This window comes from Antennarius striatus, chromosome 11 (assembly GCF_040054535.1).
Source record: "Antennarius striatus isolate MH-2024 chromosome 11, ASM4005453v1, whole genome shotgun sequence".
Classification (NCBI taxonomy): Eukaryota; Metazoa; Chordata; class Actinopteri; order Lophiiformes; family Antennariidae; genus Antennarius; species Antennarius striatus.
The window spans coordinates 8,023,675-8,049,221 of record NC_090786.1 but is presented as its reverse complement, the minus strand read 5'-3'; the positions used below and the strand labels follow the sequence as shown (position 1 = coordinate 8,049,221).

The 25,547-nt window shown below is 38.4% G+C and overlaps 1 protein-coding gene across 1 annotated transcript in view; it reads right to left on the bottom strand.

Moving 5' to 3' along the window:
* Positions 1-25,547, bottom strand: part of grid1a (glutamate receptor, ionotropic, delta 1a) — a 163,492-nt gene that overhangs the window by 12,622 nt on the left and 125,323 nt on the right. The window contains exons 5-11 of the mRNA XM_068327238.1: positions 21,109-21,282; positions 19,658-19,819; positions 19,057-19,176; positions 8,573-8,674; positions 7,238-7,435; positions 6,159-6,486; positions 2,524-2,662 (exon numbers count right to left, since the gene is read on the bottom strand). Coding sequence (XP_068183339.1) covers positions 2,524-2,662; positions 6,159-6,486; positions 7,238-7,435; positions 8,573-8,674; positions 19,057-19,176; positions 19,658-19,819; positions 21,109-21,282 — 1,223 coding nt within the window. The remainder of the gene's footprint in view (positions 1-2,523; positions 2,663-6,158; positions 6,487-7,237; positions 7,436-8,572; positions 8,675-19,056; positions 19,177-19,657; positions 19,820-21,108; positions 21,283-25,547) is intronic.

Genomic DNA, 25,547 nt, shown 5'->3' with positions numbered 1-25,547 from the left:
TATTGTTGCAGTAATTGTCAATTTAATGGGTGTGCATATATGTGCTGCTTTGTTTCATGTCCTTTTGCTCACATGTGGTTGGTTGGAATTTGACATGTTGACATATTTTTTGTCTCTAGGACATTTGTTGGAATATTTTTACAATAATAAAATTCCTGTAATGAAGTTGGATGACACTGATAATTTTGCTTGTGACTATTTTAAGAAATGAATTTTAAAATGAATTCTTCCTCAAGAAAATATCACAGATTGACATGTGGACATTTCCACCAAGTCATTAGTTGAGATGACATATCACACTATGTATTCACACCTTCATTTATGTTGGTGCAAAAATAATTACAGTAATCCCTTGTTTTTCGCGGGGGTTATGTTCCAAAAAGAACCCGTGATGGGCAAACTCCGTGAAGTAGAAACCTTAATTTTTTTTATAATTATTATACAATTAAATACTCTATGTACATTGAAAAGAAATAACAAACCATTTTAAAGGCTCAAACATTTGTTTCACAAATAAAAGTACTTTAGAAACATTTTTTCAACAAATAACTTATGTACTGTACTGTCAAATAATAATTTTAATCATCAATGTGAACAGAAGGGTTCAAATTGCGGAGATTAACAACGCCCACCGCGACCCGAGTAATTGGATTATACGGGAGAAAATTTAAATGATTATGAAAAAAATACAAAGTACAGTCGGACAAATAGTGACTCAGGTGTATTTCATTGCTCTTCAGACTGAGTCGCTGCATCCTGACTCCGCTCCGCAGTGTTTTCTTCTTTTGAAGCCCACGGTGCAGGTGTGTTTGTTTGGGAGAAGAACATAGTGATAGGCAGTTGTTGTCGCTCTTTTTTCTTCTTTGCAAAAAGATTCTTATACACCAACATGCCACCATCGATTATGTTGGAGAACTGTACTACACAACCCTTTTTGCATCCTTATTAAAACTTATTGCTGCTGTCGTCCTTATGTTTTATTCTTCCTTCTTTATGGAACAAACAGAAGATTCATTAATTCTGTAATGCCGACCAACATCCGCATAGCTTTTACCTTCCCTTAGCATGTCCAGAAGTTTAACTTTATCTGCGATAGATAGCATCTTCCGCTGCCTTTTGGGTCCTGCCGCAGGTGCTTTTGTCGGTCCAGAGCATTTTGTCGACATTATGGGTTTTAGAGAAACTCGAAATTACAAGAGAATTTGCACGTAAGTAATGTAAATTCGGCAAGCTGTTTTATGTACGTGTACATATTAAACTGCAACGTTATTGACGCACAGGTAGAGAAGAAGCGGAGTGACTTTTTAGCCAATCAGAATGCAGAACACAAAGCACGATGCAAATCCGTGAAGTAGCGAAACCATGAAAAGTAAACCGCGTTATAGCAAGGGATCACTGTATATCGAATCAAGAAAAGGAAATATATCTCCTTATACATAAAATCCTCTGATTTGGTCTTAGAAAGTGGTTCTGGTCATGAGGTATAATGTATAATGATGCCACAGAGGAAGCTGAGAGACAATCAGTGAAGTGCTAGAAGGGTTATCAGCTGATTCAATATCAGTCAAAACTAATGTCTAGACGCATTTGCTGAGTTACAGCTCGAGGGTAGAAGCTTGAGGCTACATTAGCTGCTAGGAGCTTTACACACAGGGTTTCTTATCGAGCAGTCTGCAGCTCGGTTGCATTGGCGTGTGTGCAGCAGATACTTTGGGAAATGAAGCTGTGAAATCAACAATCAAGATTAGAACCTCTTCCAGTTCTGAAATTAACTTTGTGTTACACAAATATTATATTATTATTATATTATATTATATTATGTTATATTATAATCAACTTAATCTCCCATTGTCTCTGAGTATGCAAAGTTAAATTAAATGGAAACGAATGGATTTTTTTGTTCATTTTTTCATTCATTCATCTTCCAACCCGCTTAATCCGCTAACGCAGGTCGCGGGGTAGCCAGCGCCTATCCTGGCAGTCTCAGGGAGTGAGGTGGGGGACACTCCGGGCACGACGCCAGTGTACCGCGGAGCCACATAGAAACAAACACTCAGTCACACACACACTCACTCCTATGGTCAATTTGGGACCGGCCAATCAACCTGAAGCGCATGCTTTTGGAGGTGGGAGGAAGCCGGAGAACCCGGAGAGAACCCACGCAGACACGGGGAGAGCATGCGAACTCCGCACAGAGCCGGACTCGAACCCGGGTCCGCCGTGTTGTGAGGCAGCAGAGCTAACCACTGCGCCACCGTGCCGCCCTGGATTTTTTTGTTTTCTTTCTTAAAAAGCACACACTCAAATACGTTTTCTTTCAAGCAGACTCTTCAGCATATTTGATTGGTGTAATTCCATTAAAATTACACCAACCAGAACCTTCAGTGTCTAGAAACTTGCAAAACATCAGCTATTAACCATTTATGTGCAGTCTTTGGGGAATCCCCTGTTGTGATGAGTTTCTACAAAAAGATAATTAAGTGCTTTTGAGTCAAAACTATTGAGTGAATGTATCTGCCTTACCGGACTGCGTTGTCCATGCGGGACACAGTGAGGTAAGCTGCCAGGTTTGCTGTGTAAGAGGAACAGACGATGAGGGTGAAGAGCCACCAGCTGCCCATGACGATACGCAGAGCCACTGATCCCAGGATGGAATCACTGCCTGTGGAGGTGCAGGTAGAACCATTTTACAATATGGAATATATTCTAATCAAATGATAAAATCACCCCCCCACAAAAAGAGAAGAATCCATTTTGATTTTGTTTGTTGTTAACAGTTATCTATTTTAGTCATTATCAAATATATGCAAAATACAGGTAGTCCTCGACATACGAACAGAATTGGTTCCAACAGTTTACCAGAAACAATGACAGGACATAAAAACTACACATAATAAAAGAAAATACAAGTACAGTACAGGTCGTATCAATTTGTTGTTCCCGATTATACTGTGGTGGAGAGAGGTTTTCTTAAGACAGAACAAAGTACAAAAGTACAAATATCTATTGGCCAAATCAAATCATAAATAGGTTGAGTAGAAGTTCAACAGTATCGTAGGTGATACGGACAAATTTGTAGCCTCAGACATAGTGATAAAGAATTTTGAAAGTCCTAATTAATTTACCAATATTTATTGCAAGTATAACCTTACCTGTGGAATACTACATTCACAGAGATCAGAAATCTCGGAAGTCTTCACGACTGGTGTGGTATTAAACTGCATTTTACATGTATGGTTCAGTCAATTATCCAACACTGTGCTATTAAATATTTCATCAGTAAGTGGGCTATAAGATATCAAGTCTCCTGAGCCTTAGTCTTTACATCCATTGATGTTATCAAAAGGAATTCCTTCAAAATGTTCTGCAGAGCAGCATGCAGGTGCTTAAACTGGCCAGATTAATCTAATGATCTTTCACATGGTAATTTAAGGTCACAGTGAAAGTTCAGCTGCTTTTGAGGTTCAGAAGTGATTTGTAGAAATGTACTGTAGCTTGTGCAGAATGCTACAGCTATACTTCATCAATAAAGGGCCTAAGCTACTGACAAACTAAATAATTTAGAAACTGTCACCCCTCCTAAGATATGCAGTTAAACTAATAATGCTGTAGTAGCCATACTGACTTTCTTCTTCTTCCTTTTCGCATGAATCTTTTGGATTTTGTGTCAACAGGATTAGCTTGTAATTTAGCTGTTGTGAATAAATGTGATTTTAAAAATCAAAAATCTTTTTTTTTCTTCTTCTTCTTCTTTGAATGTGATTAAAGTGTTTTTGCAAAAATAATTTTAAAAAATCATTTAAATTGTATTTCCTTTTATTTATTGGTTTTTAGTGTTTTTGAAGCACTTTAGTACTTTCATCTAATGAAAAATTTTAAAATTTTTGAATGTGATTGAAGTGTTTTTGCAAAAAAATCTTCTTCTGAAGCACTTTAGTGTTTTCATCTATTGTAAAATTGTAAAATGTTTGAATGTGATTAAAGTGTTTTCGCAAAAAAAAAAAATCTTCTTCTTCTTCTTCTTTTCCCTTCAGGGGTCGCCACAACGAATCAGTTGCCTCCATCTAACCCTGTCTTCTGCATCCTCTTCTCTCACACCAACTACCTTCATGTCCTCCCTCATTACATCCATAAACCTCCTCTTTGGTTTTCCTCTAGGCCTCCTGCCTGGCAGTTCAAAACTCAGCATCCTTACCAATATATTCACTATCTCTCCTCTGGACATGTCCAAACCATCTCAGTCTGGCCTCTCTGACTTTATCTCCAAAACCTCTAACATGTGCTGTCCCTCTGATGTACTCATTTCTGATCCTATCCTTCCTGGTCACTCCCAGAGAGAACCTCAGTATCTTCATCTCTGCTACCTCCAGCTCTGCCTCCTGTCTTTTCCTCAGAGACACTGTCTCTAGACCAAACAACATCGCTGGTCTCACCACAGTTTTGTACACCTTTACTTTCATTTTAGCTAAAACTCTTCTATCACGTTGAAACTCTTCTAATAATGTAAATATGCCCAATTATTCCAAAAATATCATGAAAGACAAGTAAAAACTGCTGACATTCCTTAAAATTTCCAACCAATTCTCAATAGAAGCTGCTGTAAGTAATGTTTTCTTAAAACATTTAAGTAATACTTATATTTGCATCCAACCTAAGAGCTTAGTATATTCAAAAATATATACCCTAAAATGTTATGCGCACCCTTTTATATCACATTGCACATACCAGCCATTTTTTTCAAAGACAGTGGTACTCACTAATATTCATCGATCCTGCATTCTCTCCTTCGTGTCTTTAATCCTTTACCCTTTCTTGTCGTCTTTGCATTGGACAGACTCGTTTGCTACATCAGCCTTCCTATTGTCACTGTCAGACTGACTTTTTCTTTCTATATCCAACAGTTAATAAGGTGCATGAGAAAAATGTCAGAACAAATTCTAATTTTGAAAAGTAAAGCAATAGAAATGTCATATGAAAGATTCAGGAATGTGAAGTGTAATGAAAACATATTTGTCTCAAAGTGTCACAATCAACACAGTTGTGCCCTTAGGACAGTTTGGGAAAAAACTGAAGGTGCTGTCAGATGCACAGAGCTCTGGCATCAGTCATTTTTATTTAATATGGCTTTGACTGGTTTCCTAAGGTCATTGAATGTAAAATGTGCTTCGTGAAACTTATATGAATCTTTGTGTCCATCTTAAAAAACACGTTGATTAAGTGATCCACACAATAAAATCCTTATTTTAAGGAGTTCTCCAGGTATAAACTTCTATCCTACTTCTCCCTGACCTCATGATGGAGCTGGAGAAGGGCAGTCCTTGTTTGAAAAGGGGAACAGGGAAAGTCTGTGCATCCGTGGGTGGAAAGTCTACATTAAACTAAATATACAACAAATTACAGATAATTTCTGGTATATCCTTACAAAATCAGTTGCCAAGAGTAAGCTCTTTTTCAATGGAACACATTGCACCCATCGTATCAAAGTGACCTATGTCATCTTGACAAAAAAGGCAATCCACTTGACAGGATCAGAAAATGTAAAAGCTGTAAGGTGAGCCAGAAACAAGCAGAAAAAGGCAGAGGCAGACGAAAGTCATGGGATTTAGGTTTTGTGGAAAAACAGTGGGTGTCGGTTTAAAAAAAAAGGCTCAAAGGAAGTGTGCCAGACTTTGATAGAAGCAGCTGAGGTTTTCACATCAGCTACAGAAGCAGTGATTTATCCCAACCTTCTTGACATAACTGTGTCTACCAGACCTAGAGATGGGGTCCAATCCTTGACAGGGGCACCTTTAGAAAATGCTATAGGATGGGCATTGTGCCTTAATGTGACTCACTCCTAAATTAACATTTGCTTTCATACTGACATCAACAAAGCATGTTCATAATTAACCTTTTCACTCAATTTTCTAATCCTTAACCTCTTGACGTAGTTCAAGCATTTTCTCCTTCAGCTTTGTTCAGTTTATATTTAGAGTTTCATGTTAATTAAAAACCATTACAAACAACGAATCAGTTAAAACATCAAACAGGAAAGAGTAAAACAGTATGGTGTATGAAACTTGCATAACCTTGGCCCTCAAATTTATAAAAATGTAGTCAAGCACATTATTGGTAACTGCTGCAATTGTGTGCCATGGAGGCCAGATTCAAACACAAACCTTGTTGCACAAAAGCACCGTAGACAATCCAGATGGCACTCTGAAGCGAAGTGGAGACAGACGGCGGTGGATGACCTGCATTATTATGGCAACGCACAGCCTGGATTCGCCTGAGCAGGAAGATCATGATGCCCACTACAGGGATGGCTGCAGCGATACAAGCCCACACTGCCAGGTCAAATGGTGCCAGCAAAGAGAAAATGTTAATCTTGTCCTCTGACTTGTGCATTAGGATTCCCACTGAATAGTCCAGGTAGCGCTTGCTGAAATCCACCACACTCTCCCGTTCTGGAGTGATGGTGATGGCTGATATGGCCAAGTCAGCTCTCTGTGGATAGAAGAAAATATGTTTCCATTGAAGCACCTTTAACAAACTTTTGTTAACCAAGTTCCACAAATTTATTAACTCGTTTACAACAGAGACATACAATGTCTTAAGAAAAGGGATTTTTTTTTCATTTCCTTTTTCTTCAAACCAACCATTAATTTGCTTGCCACAGCTGTTCTTCCGTCCACATGGAACTTTAATCAAGGACCTCACTACGACTTTATTGAAGCTTGGTTCCAGTGTGCATAAATACTGGTAAAACATCCATATTATTTCCATTGTTCATTATCTTGTTATAAAAATAACATTATGCCACATCAATAAATATAATGAAGTTATTTTCAGAGAAAATTAACTTGATCAAATCTATACTGTATTTGCAAAAAATAAACAAACACAAATAACAAAAAAAAAAAAGTACTTGCAGTTAAACCAGTGAAAACACGCTGGTAAGGTGGGTATCACACCGGGATTACTCTGTTTAACACCAGCCACACAGCTTTAAACCAGCAACAGTGAACAATAGCAACAGTCATACCAAACATCTTTATTAGCTTTCTGAAGTTCTCTAACTGTATAAGTGTCTCTGAAAAAAAAGTTGGGCCTAGTTCAGTCGATGTGATATTATATACAGGAGGAAAGTGATTTGCAGATAGAGTCAATATGGCCTTTTTCCCACAGAATGAAAGGTTTTTTGAGAATATTTAATATACATTGATTGACTGACAAGAATAATAAAAAATGTTCTCACCTTTCCAATGAGTTCTCCAATCATGCCATTCCAAGATCCATTAGGGAGTGCTGAGCCATATTTCCCATCACCAACTTGGTAAATGTCGTATTTGAAGCCCAGGATCTTGGCCAGTGCATCAAGGACATCGATTGAAAAACCTTTGTATCGCTTGGGTTGGCCCAGAATATTCTCTGCCACCATCACAAAAGGCTCTTCCTGTTTGAGTGATGATGGCACAACTGGTTAGGAGTTTTGGGACAAGTCATAACTGTCAACAATGATTTTAAAAAATGTGAATGACTGTGAATTTTTGTCTCTCAGCTCCTGATTTACTTTTGAACTCTCCTCAAAGTGAAAAACAGTACAGTTTGTGTACTTAATCACTTGTCATTTATCAAGATGCACAAAATCGCCTCAGGGCCACCGATGGGGAGGCATATTCACTCATATTAAGAGCTGGAGGGTGACACCTTTATGAAGAACTTATAGGTTGATCTAAGATGAACTGCATCCTCATAAAGTGGTTTCCCCAGCAACTGTTGACCTATAACACATGATGCCATAGCTATGTTTCATCAACATTGAAATAGCCTTTTTAAATATATTCTCCCCACTGTCATTGTCCTTTATAGGTTGAAAATGTCAGCTTAGAATAAAATTGAGGTAGGAAAAAATAGGAGAAGTGGGACATTTAAGAAGAGAGTGCTGTTAAAGTGGACAGATGTAAATGATTTGATTCAGTGTCACTGGCCTGGTAGTGCTGAGTAGAACTTATGTGGATAAATATGGTGCAGGTAAATCAAGTGTGAAGAAGAGGGAGAAAAGGAAGTGATTACACGAGGTGAGACGTCAGCTGCTAGAGTGGTTGAAATGAGTTGATGCAACAAGGGTTCGATTTTTACAGAGATCAAAAAACAGCTTAAGTGGCCTCTTCTAAGAGTGTGTGACCAAACTACATAGAGCAGATCAGAAGAAATCTAGTGCTCCACTTATTTTAAGACAGAGGATTTTGACTAAGAAATGACTCTTATACAGTATTACTTTTTATTTCCCAAGACAACAAATATAGACTTCATTTCCATTGCTTTCTTTGCTTGCTTGCTCCTATATGCTTTCAGTTCTAATTGTTTTATAGTGAAAACATCTGCTAGAAACATCGATTAAGGTGGAGGAGGCATTTTTACACTAATAAAAAGAATACACTGCATTATGACAGTATGCATATGTATGTGAAGAACAGCCTCATTAATCTGTGGATGCGTTTGGTTCTATATCATAGTGTTTGTTGTCTTGCTCACATATTTGCCTACTCAGGCCAAGTGTTAATGGATTCAGTGTACTCCCACAACTTACCAGTAGTGTTACAATCTTAAGCGTCATTCCCTGCATACCGCTTTCTATCCGATTCTCCTTGAGGCTACCATTCAAACCACGAGTGGAGTCCCAAGATGCCAGCTAATGGAGAGAAAGAAAAATCCGATATACCAGGGGAAAATTAAAGTAGAACAGGAAACAACTTATTGATGATCACCGATGTATCAAGATTATGAGTAATACTGGAATTTTGCCATACTACCTTCCACTGCAGTGTTTTTCAGTGCTGAGGGGTGACTAACTTACAATAATATCTGTGCTATTTACCAAAGCAACTTTTTATACCATCTAATCAAGCAACACATGATACTTCAGTAGCAATCATACAGATGGAGGTGGTGATGAAGAGGATGATAGGAAGGAGAGCTGCAGAAGCACAAAGTCAAAGATTTGCTATTTTAAATAGAAGTCAGCACGTAAAAATTGCTAAATAAAAACCAAATGCTATGAAATTTGATGTTACAGAACTTCTTGACATTTTTTTGGTGAATCTAAACTGTCTCCCAGTATTAAAACTGTCATTCCACACTGTCAACATTTTGAGCTATGTCTCAGTTTGTGAAGCTGATGTTTGTTCAATTCTTAATCAGCTTGCCTAACCGGACATGGCTTCTCAAGGATCTGACACATCACTTGGAGTGGTTAGTAAGATTTGAGCTGACAGGACAAGAATGGTAGCCCAAGGCCAAACAACAGACCTTTCTGGCCGCAGAACATCTCAGACTGCAGCACCCTTTCCACATGAGCAGGAGTTGTGTCCACATACCTTATACCCACTGGAATACACCCCATGCTTCAAGCACTGTGTTTTAGAGATATGCAAACTGCTCTTCAAACTACTCTACTGAAAATGTGTGTGTGTGATTTATGATGTTGTTATCTCTGCCTTTTCTAAAATAATTTAGTCATATGTTATATCAAATACATTTCTGTTGATTTTATTTCACTAAATATGACTTCTGTTATTCCAATACAATCCTTCAATTAATGAAAAGTGTGTTAAATTTTTTGGACATATTATCATCCTGACACATCCTCATCTTGAGTTCAAACAAGGTTAATTTCTCTGACAGAAAAAATTACACATTCAGTCTCATCCTGGCACGATTATGACAAACTAAAGGTTAACCTGCATCTTAGATGACTTACTTTTAGCAGTGTGGGAAGGCTTATACAAAATGCTGAAAGATTATTGGCCCTTGAGAAGATGGCTCTGGGCATTTCATTCAATATTAAGTCAAAAAAGGTACCAGAGATCAAACCCCAAACAGAGGCAGAGATATTTTTAAAGCTTAACATTTCATCAAAAGTTAGGCACTTACATTTGAACTCAAGTGTCATGAAATATTGAATCTCTTTTGCTCTTTTGCTTGATTGGATGCAGGCAGTTGGATTTGGGCCTGGATATATCAGGACCAAGAACAAAATGTGCTTCCATTTAAAAAGAAATATGATTTTGCATTCTTGGGATGATTCATTTGGCAACCAGTTGGGAATGATGATACATACAAAACCAATAAACAAATCATCTCTGTCACTGACACCAATTGCAAATGACAAATGATTGTAGAATCAGGAGAAAGCCACAGTTACTCCACACATACAAGACAACAACAATGGCTCTCAGTTGTGAATGAAACAGAGGCATGCGAGGGAGTGAATGAGGCTTACAAAAGCAACAGATTCTTCATTGTTTTCCCACACAATTCAGAGAGCATGTCACACCTCCAAATACTCTCATTTACAAAAGTTATACTGCTTTTCTATGTATAGCTTCACTGCAGACTGCTACTATATCATACCAGCTTGTGTGGGTGCAAATTTATTGTTTTTTTTCCCCATGCAGGATGTCGCTCATTAGATATGCTTTTTTTTATCTAAGTGCTGTGTAACGGGAGATCAGTCGTCCATGGAGCTCTTCAATATAACACAGGGTGATGCAGTGTGTATATTAGAGGCATTTGCTGCAATGCACTAGTTTTGTAATATGACTGTAGATCTCCAGCCATATGTGAGCACGATGTTGTTGGCAGGTACTGCACAATCGTAATTGTTGTACTAACTTGTCTACCTGTTTATTTGTGCATGCAGATTTGTGTGACCGATCTGTGTGGGCAAAATGCCACAGCACATTGCCAGATTATCAGGGGACTGTTTCCTTCATGAGCAGCTTTGTCCTCTCGGAAAAACTGCAGAACACTAAAAAGAGCATTTCTACTTCACAGAGCTTTGAACACCAACACACCATTGGGAAGGTCACAAGCAATACACACAGCTAGGTCACACATCAGCTGTATATAAATGAGATACACTTTACAGAAGAAGTTCTAATATTTGATTAGCAGCTTTGAAAATGTCATTTATGGGTGGCTAATTTATTTATTGTCAATTGTTAACACCTTTACAGGCAGGCCTCCTTTCCTCTGACATATCAGAATAATGAAACATATGAAAAAATGTGACATGTGAATTTCAAGGACATGACACAGAACACATGATGCATATTTTAACTCAAGAGGGATGTGCCATGTAAAAAGAAAATAAACTACTCATAAAGGAAACACAGATTTTGGTTTTGCTCTGTGCCAAATCTTTGTTCATGCTTCCATCTTTGAAGTGTCAACTCATCAATGGTTTACATTTTAGATAAGTTAATATTGTTTCCATCTGAGGTATGTATTAATCCTTACTACCGAGCAAATGAGATTCTTGAACGCACTTTTAAAAAAGTTAGACCAGTAACAGCACGTCGATTTAGTTAATGCTTATGAAACTTGATGCCATAAAATGACCATTTGTGATGGGGTGGTCAATGAAAGTGGAATAGCCATAGATTCACAGACTGTTAAATGCTTTAATCACAGCAGTTCCAAAAATACTCTCCAGAGTTTCAGTCGTGCTTGACTTTTAAGTTTAGATCGTGTCATTCTGGATGTGGAACACAATCTCAGTTGATTCCTGCTATTCTGTTTCTCATTTTCTCCGGCAGTCTGACAGGTGCTTACATATCGACAGGCCCATCATGCTTCAGAGCTTCTTATTGACCCACAGTCTTTGTGTGACTCAAAATGCAGTGACAACTCTGTGTGTGCTTGTGTGTGTGTTATTTCACACTGCAACAGCCTGCCTTGATTACTGCAGACTGATTCTAATGTTATCCCTACTAAATGTACTGTAGATACGTCTTTAATCATCACATGTATGTGCAGTACGCTTTCTATCCATGTGACGTTTTTCCGTCTGTACGGATACACAAACTTATTTTACTGTACATGCTTATTTTTTGCCTTGAACTTTGTCCTCAGCCCCAGTGGGCAAGTATGGAATGATGATGTTTGTGTTATGTCTAATAACCAGACCACAAAGACAAAATACATAAAAAATATGACTGTACGAATGATGGTTTGGACAACCAACATTCTGCATCAGTCTATTACTTTAGCAATTAATAAGAAACATGAGGCAGTGGCTGCTTATTGTTGTCGGACAGAGTTCAACAATCATGATCTGAAATATCTTCAAAAGAAGACAAATGAAAGAAAAGGAAACAGTAGATGAAATGAAATAGTTCATTATTTTATGAAAATATGATCAGTAACTTAATAGATAATTTTACTGGTGTCCTTTGCATCTGTATTTATTGGTGATGGAGTCGATGTTTAAAATAAAATCTGTTGTATTGTAATCTGTTGTTTTATTGCATTTACACTCCTTCAGTAAATTAAATGTATTTTTGAAAGACTGCATGTGTGAGATGGAGAGGATGCTTTCTGTAGGCTCATTAAATGCATTGTTGGCATCACTGCTTGTGATGCCAACTCATCATATTAACTTATGAAATGAAAAGTATTTCACCTCAAAAAGTGAAAAGAACACAGAGCAGGTCCTGTAGGTGATAGGATCTTCAATAGAACCTGATGGCTATAAGGGAGGTGACATTTGTTCAAAACTATTTCTATGATGGCGTAGAGCACATGAGAGAGAATAAATTAAGGGATGTGGAGAAATATCATCCACTTTTCATCCAATTATATGAGGCTCTCAAATAAAATGGATTTACTTAATAGGATTTACTTTCACAAGTGTGGCAGCAGGAACAACCAGAAGTGGGATGTGTTTAGTGCTTCTAATCCAGAATGTGCAAACATTTATGCATATTTACAGTCCATCATACTGTATATGATTTTTAACATATTGCAGAATCATTATGTGACTAATGTGTATGTAATTTTTTGTTTTATTGTTGTTCATTGCTGTCTGTCATTTAGCGGCACTGATTTGTTAGTGAAAATAATGTTAATTACTTCAGTTTTGCTTAAGAGATTGGTGATTACATTATATTTCATCTTATATAATTTGTGGAAATGGAAATACAAATACATGGTGTTAATACAATAAAGATTAAGTTGCTTACTCTTGAGATGGTTTGGGTTTTGAAATAGAATCATTAATAAGCTGATATTTCTAACACATTGTTTAACCTCATGTAGTTAGAAATCCAAGCAGGTGAGGGGAGGTTCCAAATCCTTCTAGAAGCCAGATGTTACTGAAAGCTATCTCAGTGCTTGGCAAATTAATGATTGCATCAACAGCTCTATCAGCTCCCTACAGATCTATTGTTGGTGGGTCAGAGGCACAGTTCAGAGACTATTAAATGTCATCTCTGCTTTATGAACCAGCAAGAAATATGGTTGAGCAATAGGATGAACACATCAGTTCTGCACGACTGTGCTCAGACACCGCAGGATTCAGTGTGAGCACATAAGGCTCATGTGACCACATCTATTCCTGACTGGGTCATCTATTATTGGATGAATGGGGTGATGATGGTCAATGAGAAAATTGTGTCACTCAGTATCATCTGAACCCCCCATAGTCAATTGTAACCAAGAGCTGTGTTGGCTCTTGGTTACAATTGATAAAGCAGCAAAAATACTTGCACCCGACAAGGTGTTGGTATTTCAGTGAGGTCTGTTTGGGCCCAATATTGATGCATTCATTCTCATAGAAAGGGACTCTAGGATCATATATTTTATAGTTTTTCTGCTTTTTTTTTTTTTTTTTTTTTTTAAATGGCACATTTTTCAGATTGGAAGATCTTCATACATAGGCATGCCCATATCTTATTCCACAATATTGATGAATGGATTAAAAATAACAATGCAGTTGCAAATTAATATGCACCATATTGTTAGTGTGTGTGTGTGCGCGTGTGTGTGTGCGTGTGTGTGTTGTCCTATTCAAGAAGTTCATAGATGCCTGACTGTCTTAACAAATGACGACTCTGTATCAGAGAAACAAAAGTCTGAATTTAAAAATATTAACATTTCCATTATTACATCACACTAATCATCATCCAGCTGGACAATATTATATTGATAATGTTGTGTCTTGTAATGCCCATGTCACTTTCTGACATCATTTTAGTTCAACAGGTTGTACTTGTATAACTTGAATATGCTAGTAAGGGGGCTTTTATCATTTTGTTCCATCATGTTTTTGTTTCGTTTTTTTAATCAGAATCAGAATCAGAATCAGAATCAGAAAAGGCTTTATTGCCAAGTACAGTAAAAATTACTGTCAAGGACGCGGTGTCGGTGCATAGAAAGGCGGAAGAGAATAGTAGTGAGTGAGGAATAGGATAAGAATACAAAAACTATTTACAATTCACATTACGGTGTGTTTTACGGTGTGTTTTAACTGGAGTGCCTGGCCCTCTCAAGGCCTCTACATGACCCTCAGGTCCCATTTATGAAACACAGTGTAGGATCCATGTTGAAAAAGTGTGTGTGCACCAAAGACAAATAATAGCAAGTAAAAAAATATAAACCATGTGCGTGAACAATTGTTTGCAATGTTCCATTTATAAACCTAGAAATGTACGGATGTGGATCATCCACACACTGCCCTCCACACACCCACATTGAAGCAGTAATGTTCCATGCAAAGTACCCTTTGAATGGGCATCCTGATGGATGGTTCGTTATCGTGAATCATGTCAACAAACAGGAGGAAATTGATGAAAACGACTATTTTGACATGTGAAATGAAGGTGCTTGGGTGAGCGTTGGAGTTTAGAAAGCAAATATTGCTAATTCAGCCATTCACCCAGGACAGTTTAAATATGTAAATCCATCAAGCAGCATCGTATGTGGGTGTCTGCAGTATTTACACATTTAAAGTCAACTGCCTCACATCTTGCCAAAGAGATTGTGACCAGCAGTGAAGACAGACAAGGTCTATTTATTATCTTCCACCACAAACAAAGTGAGATGGGGAATAAAGGAATGGGTCCCGTTTGTCTGTCTGTCCATCACGCTTTGTTCCCAGAGCAAAACTGTTTTTATTAAAGTTTCTTCACACAACCAAGTATTAAAGTGTTGCTTTTGCTATTTAGACATTTTGTCATTTTTTTTTTGTTCGGTTTCAGTGGTTCCACATTGAATTCCTTCTTTGGATTTGTCTCAGATGAGGGTTTTGGGCGCTTAGCACAAAAACTGTTCAATATTTTTTCACAAACTTTTATGTACATATCTCTAGTACACACTAGAAGTCCATATTGACATTTTGGAAAATTTCAGCACTTCACTTGTTATAAATCAGACCTCAAACCAAGATTAACTTTACTGTGAAAGCTTTTATGAGTGGGATCCTGTTGATACATAAAAGAACACAGAAGTAATCAATCAAAGCTGGTGTGTCATGTTATTTTGTAGTGCCTTTTGATCAAATGCATGAAGCCTCTCTCACTATGCATTTACACAAAATATTTTTATTGTTGTGGGATCACTACATGCAAGGCAGAGTTTCCTCCTTAAGTGCATAACATTTAACCCAGTCATATCTCATTCACTGTTTATGAGGCTGATAATTTCTGTAACCCATCTGTCCATCGGATCCATGGACTACCATCCACCCACTACTATTTCACTCATCCCCACCTACACACATTTCTTCTCATCCTCCACAAATAACTATCTGTATTTGCTAACATGCTTCCAAAAGGGACATTGCAAAGTATAGGCTCCATCACCAAAATACCATAGGCAGTACTACTGTATGATTACTGACCTGTGTACTGGTTTACCTCACTTAAAGTCAAAGAGAGAACAATTGGTGTTGTTGGTATGAGTAAATGCTACTGTATTGAGCCTTGTGGTGTACTATAGATGCAGTTCAACTAGAAAATGGCAACTTGACTTTGACTGTGAACCAGATGACTTTTTGCAGCACAGTTTGCAGATTTGACTAAGGGATAAGAATCAGTTCCAGCCAGCTTTGCTGGGACAGGTTTTGTAACCAGAATGGGTTTGCTGTACACGCAATTATTTTACTTCATGTTTTATGAAAATCAGCAAAATACCCACTTTCCACACTGTATGTACAAGGCTGTTTATGACAAAGCTATCTTGACTACCAAAAGGAGAATCGACAGACATATAAAAGCAACATTAATTGAGAGATAAACAGACTGAGCCAACAAAACAATACTGATTTCTTTCCACTGCCTCTGTCAGCCATGCTATATTCTGTTTCCAGCGCAAATTATATTTTGAAAGGCCATTATATGGCACAAGTGTGTCTCCTTAATTCATCTTAGAACCGAATGTAAAATGCATTGTGATGCACTTTGCAACCAGAAAATAAAATGAGGTGAATTTTGAGATAATACTTTCAGACAATACCCAGAGCATAATGCAAATACTATGGTATTATAGTAATATTTGTTGTACAAATAGTACAAATGCTGCCAAAAATGAGATTTTTTTATAACACAATAATTTCAACACTATTAATACTGATGTATTTTGGAGGTTACACTGTTAGAAAAAAAATTCAAATAAACAGACTTTTCTCCATGAAGGGCCTCCTGTAAGATGGAAGCCATTAGTAATATCTGCTTGGAAGCAAGCTGACACATCAATAAGAGCCAACTGGGAAAGCAAAACAACAACAACAGCATTGATCACTTTGCAGCAACATTGGATGGTGGAGAAAACTCTCAGTAGCCATCCAGGAAATGGTATTTCAGTCTTCATTACAGTTTATAACCAGAAAGACGCCTCATCTAAGAGCTATCAGGCTGCAGAGAAAATGAACTGAATGCAGATAAATGATGATGGAGAGGGAGGAAACCATGGCTGAGAGATGGAGAGAGAGTGAGGGTAGGCGAAGAAAAGAGTAGAGGATAGAGTATGGGGAGAAATGGAGATGAAATGAGAAGAAAAGATAAAAGAGAGGAGAGAAAGGAAAATGAGGCCGACTCTGATGGGCGGATGTGGGTCGGGAGATGGAGCTTATGGAAGTTACACTTCACTCAACAAAACACAGGGTAACTTGACATGACAACACATCGCAGAGTACAGCATGTAATGGTGTGGCTGTTTTTGTGTGTAGATGCCAGCTTTCCACATCGCATGGTCAGAAGCCTGATTAATGTATATATAAATGTCCTTTTTACTGAATACCAAAGAGGAGACATGCATGACTTTGTGTCTCTTTTCTCACAGTAAATGGCAGATGCAGAGACAGACATGCCAGGTAATGAACGTGGCACCAAATGCATTTGGTATCCTATTATCTGTCCTTGCTGTCCCCTTCTGTCTCTAATTATTTTGAGATACAACCACCCACATGTTAGCTCGCTCCCTGGCCTCTCTTTTCTCTGTTTGTCTGGCTCTGTGCTCTTAGTGTCTGAGATCCAAAATGGGGAATACAAAACATGTTTGTGTATGAATGTGCTTTGCAGCTCTGCTGTTTGTGTGCATCACACTGTGTCTGAATGTGCTATTCTGCTGGCAGACAAGACAGTGCATTCATGTTCTCGAGTGTGCATGTGTGTGTGTGTGTGTGTGTGTGTGTGTGTGTGTGTGTGTGCGTGTGTGTGTGTGTGTGTGTGTGTGTGTGTGTGTGTGTGTGTGTGTGTGTGTGTGTGTGCGTGCGTGTGTGTATGTGTGTGTCTTGTCCCACTGATGCTAATGGCCACATTATGATGAATTGGCTTCATGATTTCAGTTAGGCTGAGTGGTGATTAAATCTTCATTACCCCTTCTGGTCAGTCCTGCTCTACATAGATTGCCAAGGAACTCAATTCTTCTTCATTCTGCAAGAAGTCCCTGACTGAATCAGGGCATCCACAGCGACAAACAAATTACAGCTACAAGAAGAGTGCACAGTGTCTCGCTTCATCTCATATAGCCTGCTCACTGTTCTATACGTGAAAAATATAATGTCCAACACTTAGCCAACAATAAAACCTTGACTAATAGGTAAAAGCCAAAGTGAAAATGATGTGTTTCACAGTGCAGCTGACAGCTAGAAACCTTTAATTTCATTTTTAGCTTTCCATGACAACGATAGAGCTAGGATGACTGGTCTGTTGAAAATGAGTTATGATACTCCAATAGGGGAACCATCACACAAGACGCCTCCTGTCAAATGTTAAGCCCTGTGACTGTGGCTGTCAGGGATCAGTGAAGAGCTGGGTTTCAATCGTACTAGTGAGATAATTGAATTCACCTGATACCCCCCCCCCCAAAAAAAACCAAACCCAACAACAACAACCAGGCAATAATGAAACAGCTTCGGATACTAAAGATTAGAATTGAGAATCAGTGGCTTATTAAGACAGTTGGAAATCTCTCTGTGTGGTATTTGTTTTACTGGCAACTCAAATAGACGCCTAGGGTTTCTAACATAACAAAACTGTAGATCTTTAGTGGTATATTTCTACCTTGCTTTCAGTTAATCAGACACACTTGTACTGTATTTACTGGAAAATCAACTACCAGTGAGGGCTTGAATGGCACACAAGACCAGTTCCAAAGGACTGTGATTGACTGTCTCAGTTCAAGAGGCTGCAGGGGAGCCCTCGAGAGAAGGAGACATACAGTAAGTCTAATTTGGCTTTATTTCCTTCTTTACGCAGTAAGTGGTCACATTGAAACGTCTAGGACAATCTATTGTTATAAATGCTACAGCGGTTTCACAGGCCCTGCTGTCTCCTCAACATCTACAAAATGGACACTTATGTAAATGCAGAAAAAAATCATTCCATCGCCAAAAAGCTTCTGCAAGGAGCTTTATTCCATCAAATTCAGCTTTTAACTAGGACGTGACACAGTTGTTTAACCAAATGACCAAATACCGTAAGTAAAGGGGGACTTGTGGGACCCTGTTGCAGCATACTTTACACTAATACATGACAGCTTTAGATGTTTGTATTAAGACTTTTTTTTCCAAGCATAAATTAAAATGTAGTTAATCAGGGTCTGTCATGGTTCTATGTTCAAATCCACTTGAAGACTTTAAGTGTTCCCCCCAAGCCTGTGTGGGTTCCCTCTGGTACTCTGACTTCTTCTCAGGGTCCATAAAATATGAAGAATGGGTCAATCAGTGACTCAAAGGGACCAGTAGGTGTGAAACCTGAGTGTGAACGGTTGTGTATATTTCCTTTAACTGACCCGTTTCACATCTTTCCCAAACGTCTCACTGTAGCTCGTTCCAAGAATCTCAAATTGCACATGAGAATTGGATCCTTCTGCACGGAAATCCATCAGTCCTGTCAGGCCGCTTATCCGTCCCTATAGCAATAAAAACGTGACAAATTGTTATTGTGGGACATGCCAAAACACAGGAAGTACTGATTGTAGTGTAGTTTAGTATTGTTTCATATTATTTTATTTATTTGGTCAATTATCCCCTTAGTTTAACACTCTAAACCTAAATCCTAATTCCTATATATGTCATTCAGCCAGGCCTTTGTAAAAATAGGAATAAATTATATTCCAGTCATTTTACGTCTTGTTATGAATGAAACTAAAAAAGAACTATGATCCAAAGGCCCCTTCTTTGTTTTGAATGTATAAACTACAAAAAATAATATTCCCTGAGTTTATTGTCTCTTTTTTATCCTGTTCTGGTTCCGTATAACACTATGAAATAAGGTAAAGACACAACTGTAGTCTGTGGTCCAGACTTCAAGGTGAGCAACCACAATCTCTTTTTAATTTTTTTTTTTCCGAAATAAAGTCCAAGCAAGAATAAACAGTAACTCTAGTATACCTTTTGGATGGTATCAAGCATTGACCACCCTCCATTCCATGGTTTGGTGGACTTCCGCATACAATTCAGGCTGGCCATGCTGTGCCACTTCCGGTCTTCCAATTTCCTATAGAAGGCGTTGGCCAGCATCAGAACACTATCGTACAGGTAGAGGTTGGACACCTGTTGGATGGCGATCAGTTTGAATGAATGCATCCTTGGATACAACACATAAAACACATTTTATCATGTCAGAACACAAATCAATGGATACTTTTTTTTTTTTTTATTTGGAGAAAGGTAAAGAGAGAATCGTTATGATAAAAACCCTAAAGAAACCTCGGTTAGGACTGATATATATTTTTTTTTTTTTCAACAAGTTCTCTGGTGAAACACTGAGGTTGATTTGCTTAGCAATGATGAGATTTCACCACCTATAGTACTGTCATTTGTAATGAACACAGAATAGAAAAACAAGAGGCATTTCTAGTCCAGTAATTCGATTCCAGTCCTCTTATCAGTCCAACTGTCTCCCTGCAACTGAATTGAGCCCTGTCAGGAATCATGTCTACAGCCTTCGGTCTTGATGTGACAGTGGACTTGATAGGTCCCCTGGGTTGAGTCAAGTCAGTCATGCCACAACAGAAGATTCATAGAAGCAATACAAACTGCCACTCCGGGCATTCAGCCGATGACACCTTCACATTTTAATTCAAGCATCACTTTTGAAAGTAAACATAAAAGTCAAGTTCACGTGACTCAAGGACACTGAATCAGAGGATGAGTAGCTTGGGCTATGAGGGGCCTCACCACTGCTGATTGGTTGTGAAAGGAAGGAGCACAGAAAAACTGTGATCTTCTTTGGTGTTTTGCGTATTCTGATGTATGCTTGTAATGTCATTACCCGATATTTAACCCTCTTTCATGTGAATTATTGAAGACTGTGGGTGCACACACCACATGGTTTTGCCATCTGTCCGGATTATGGATGAAAAGGAAAATGAATAGTCCAATAAAGTCAAAACAGAATCCAGTCATTACACTCCAGATGGATGGAACAAAAGAAATGTCTGAAAGGTGTTACTAGGCATTCTTGACTCACTGAATTTTTTACTAGGCAGGGTAGCATGTCTAGTTGACAAATGATCAAATCAAAGATATCATCTGTTTTAGAGCATTACACTACAATCCACATTGAAAATATCTGCAACATGCGTGAAATCACACTACTGTATTCACAATTTGAAATAACTGTACTCAATAATGAAGATTTATTGACTTAAAAAAGGCAAGTCTCTCATCTGTTTAATTTCTCGGCTGTCTATGTCCTTGTCATTACCATATGTAAGGAGCTTCATCTATGATCAAGAAGAAATCTCCTTAGAGGATGTGTGTTGGACCCAGAAAAAATGCTACACTTGTTCAGCTTGTGTGAGCTATTCTCTTTGAATGGAGTGTTCAGTTCTTTTTACCTCCAGGGACTGCAGATAGCCTTCTTGAGGGTCACAGAGAAGGGAAGAGATCCGATGGTTGTTCCTCATACAGCGAACATTAGTGTCTCTCCACAGCGGGAAGACCTGACGAATGATTGTCATGCGCCCCAGGGAGCTGTGAACCAATTCCATGATGTCTGCATCACTCACTTCCTGAAGATGAAGATGACAGGAGGAGCTTATGTTAATGAGTTTTTTCAGTGAAAGACAGTAGTCTAACCCTTTGATTACTTTTTGGAGAAGAAACAAAATAAAGTTCGATTTTGCTTTGGCTCTGCTGCTTTCTGAGGATTTAAAATATAAGATGAGAGTGAAATGACATTGGAGAGAAAGCGAAAAGCGGTGTTGAGTACATTAACATCAAACATCATGTTTTTGTTGGTTTGCTAAATACCTTGAATAAATCAAGTTCATGTTTTAAACCAAAACACAGAGACAATCATGTTAACAAACAGTTATTGCTAACATGCCAAGTTCTAAGAGACCAATGAAAGGAATTTGTTCCGTTATTCAAATGAGATTATCAACAGATCAATGGACATTTCTTTCAAAACAATAGCACAGTTGACCTCTGGCTCTCCTCTGCAGAGGGGATCGATATTCATGAGACAATGCCTGTTGGTCTCTCCAGAGCTGGATAGTGGTCAAAGCTGAGACAGACAGTCAGACTCTTGGGAAATCGGGTTCATATACTGTCTGAAAATAAAGCTGTGAGTTAACTGCAGGGTCAAAATGTAAACAGTTGTAGGTTGATATAATCCTCCACCACACAACCCTGAATCTGTGATTCTGATCAGTCAGTTTTGATCTCCTTTTCATCGACCTCTCCGTTGTTACTGCCGGTTTTCCCTCAATTTGAATCTGTACAAAGTCCATTTCTCCTGAGACCACTGTCTTTGTATAGTGCTTTTCAAGCTCATCACGCTGTGGTTTAAATCTCTCAGTGTCCTGCTATCATTTTTAGATTGTCTCTTTGTATACTAACCTTAAATCATTGGACAATCAATCCTTTAAAATGTCTTTTTTCCCTTATGTACAGCACAGTAAGACTGTTCTGTGTTTGCATCACAACATCGCCTCTCTGGTAACCTGTCTGGTACACTATTCTCCTAGTGAAAAAATTAAAAATAGAAAGAGTAAAAGGTCTGACAGTGGAGTTCACAGAAATAGTAGTCAATCACGTTTCATCATATTATATGTGACGAGGTGTAAAAATACAATAATTTAACTACACAATATTATGAGTGGGCGACATGGTGGCGCAGTGGGTAGCGCTGTCGCCTCACGACACGGCGGGTCTGGGTTCGAGTCCCGCTCTGTGCGGAGTTCGCATGCTCTCCTCGTGTCCGTGTGGGTTCTCTCCGGGTTCTCCAGCTTCCTTCCACCTCCAAAAGCATGCGCTTAAGGTTGATTAGCTGGTCCCAAATTGCTCGTAGGAGTGAGTGTGTGTGTGCGTGTTTGTATGTCTTTGTACATGGCTCCGCGGTGCACTGGCATCGTGCCCGGAGTGTCCCCTGCCTCACGCCCTATGCCAGCTTGGATAGGCTCCAGCTCACCGTGACCCGCTATGGCGGATACAGCGGCGGTACATGAAAATGAATGAATGAATATTATGAGTGATACTAGTCAAATCAGTTATAAGTTGATCTCCTTTAATTTAGTTTTTGTCAGAAAAAAAAAACCAACCACTGACATCAGCGTTTAACCCTCCCTGCCTCCCAGTGTATATATAAACTGTATGTTTAAATGTCTAGTAAGAGTGAAAAGATAATTAGGATTCAGACCCTTTGCTCAGTATTTAGTCCCTTTTTGAGCTAATGCAGCCATAACTGTTTTTGGAAAAGATGGAACAGGTTTTTCACACCTGGATTTGGGGATCTTTTCCACTTCTGTTAGGTTGGACGTTGAATGTTGGTGGACAGCTATTTTCAGTTCTCTCCAGAGTCAGAGTCAGAGCTCTGGCTGGGCCATTCAAGAACAGTCGTAGGGGTGTTCTTAAGCCACTCCTTCGTTATTTTAGCTTTTTGCTTAGTGTCATTGTATTGTTGGAAGGTGAAACTTCAGCTCAGACAGAGGTCCTAGCGCTCTGGAGAAGGTTTTCGTCTAGGATATCTCTGTACTTAGCCCCGTTCATCTTTCCTTTGATTGCAACCAGTTGTCCTGTTCTTCAAGCTAAAACACACGCTGACAGAAGGATGTGGTGGGCTGCAGTGATGTTTGACTTTGTAGAACTTTATCCCGTCTGCCAACTGTATCTCTGCAGATCAGCCACAGTGATCTTTAGGTTCTTCTTCCCTGATTGCTCTGTTTGGCCAGTTGGCCAGCTCTAGGAAGGGTTCTGGCCACTCCAAACATGTTCCATTTAAGGATTATGGAGGCCACCATGCTCCTAAGAATCGTAAGTGCAGCAGATTTTTTTGTAACCATGGCCAGATCTGTGCCTTGCCACAATTATTTTTCTGAGCTCTGGGCAGTTCTATTAACCTCTTGATTCTCATTTGTATTGACATGTACTGTGAGCTGGAAGGTTTTATATGGACATGTGTGTGGCTTTACTAATTAAGTACAGTCAGTATAATTTAACACAGCAGGACTTCATTTAAAGTGTAGAACCATCTCAAGGATGATCAATAAAATGGACTTCACCCGAGTAAAAATATACGAGTGTCACAGCAAAAGGTCTTTTAATACTTATGATTTTGTGATATTTCTATTTTTCTTTTTCAATAAATCTGCAAAAAGGATCAACAATGCTGTGTTTTTCTGTCAGTATGGGGTTCTGTGTGTATATTAATGAGGAAAAAAATTAAATGGTTTGAGCAAATGGCTGCAATGTAACAAAGCGTGAAACATTTAAAGGGGTCTGAATAGTTTCCGTACCCACTGTAATTTCAGGGGTTAACGTTTTATTTATGGACACAATTCCTCCTATTAAACAAGCTAGATATCTGAGTACAGGTAATTAATGCAATTCTATATGAATATGTTTTAGATTAAAGAGCAATTGTTGAGTCAAAATCATTTTGTAACAATTGGTATTGCAACTTAGAAAACCGATTATTTATTTCAATGTTTGTAATTTCACACAGATTTCGCATGAGATGAAACTACCTACATTTTCTTATTAAAAACGGTTATTATTTGACATTTTTCTACCAGAGCATTTTTGAAACAAGACTATGATGTATCCACGAGGCTGTCGTCAGCAGAAAACCAGACAACTAGTTTTATCATATGACTCTTTGTCTGACTCCTCACAGTCACTAAGGTGAAGTTATGAATATTCATTAGTTGCTGTGACACATTAATCAGATGAATTATGCTGCATGGCTCACAGAGCTGAACTTTCATGTCAAAGCTAATGACTTCCAGTGCCGCCCAGTCGCAGCATTCTGCCACCATCATAAGGGACATTTGTGTCACCACCTGACCCAACGGTGGCACTGACCAGTCAGATAGAGAGGACAAAATAAGTCTTCTTTAACCCCCAAGGAAACAGTACAGGTGTTACAGACATGACTATGATGCATTTGAGTTGTGTGACATACTGTATATACAGAATTTATGGTGGTTATTCATTTGATTTTATGGGCATTAGAAGAGGTAGAAAATGTGTCATATTTTGACAAAAAAAGAAGAGAAAAAAAATCAAACAATTAGCAGGGGTGTTAAGACCCTCAGAGATATTCCATTCAAATCCCTGGAAAATTAAAACAGCAAAAGCCATGTTTCAATGACAGCCCCTGACCAAAATACATTAATCAAATCAGGTGCAGACAGGAAGGATAAATGATCTTTTTTGTGCTACTCAATCAGTGTCGTTAATCTGCCATTGGAAATAAATAAAAACACTGCTGGTTATTGTGACATTTAATTCGAAGTATAGGTACTCTGTGAAGCTGCAGGCAACTTGTGAAGTAGAAGAGTAATCCAGTGAACTTTAACTTTCATGTGAGTTACTGTTGCCTCGATAAAGAAATTAGCATTGCTTGCTTTCGTCTGTGACCATGGCAAACATATCAATAGACTGTGACCTGGTGAATTTTCTGATAAAAAAAATAAAGTCAAACATCACAAGTATCAAATAACATGAGTCATTAGAATATGGGTGAAAGAGTTACTTGCGCTTCTCATGCCTGGGATGTACCAAAGTAATCATTTTGACACATTTTTGGTGATAGCTTAGGTCTTAAATTGGCATCTTAAATCAAAAATAATTAAACTGGAAGTATATTACCTTCCAAATAATCCTCTCCAGGAATGCCAGTAAACACTGGTCATTAAACTAAACTCACCGATTGACTTTCCCAAGGAGAACAAGGTGGTTATATCTTATTACCTACCCAGTTGTAGGTGATTTTACAATATCAGAGGCCAGATGTAAAAGTGAAGACATATATTTAAGTTAGCACATGGCA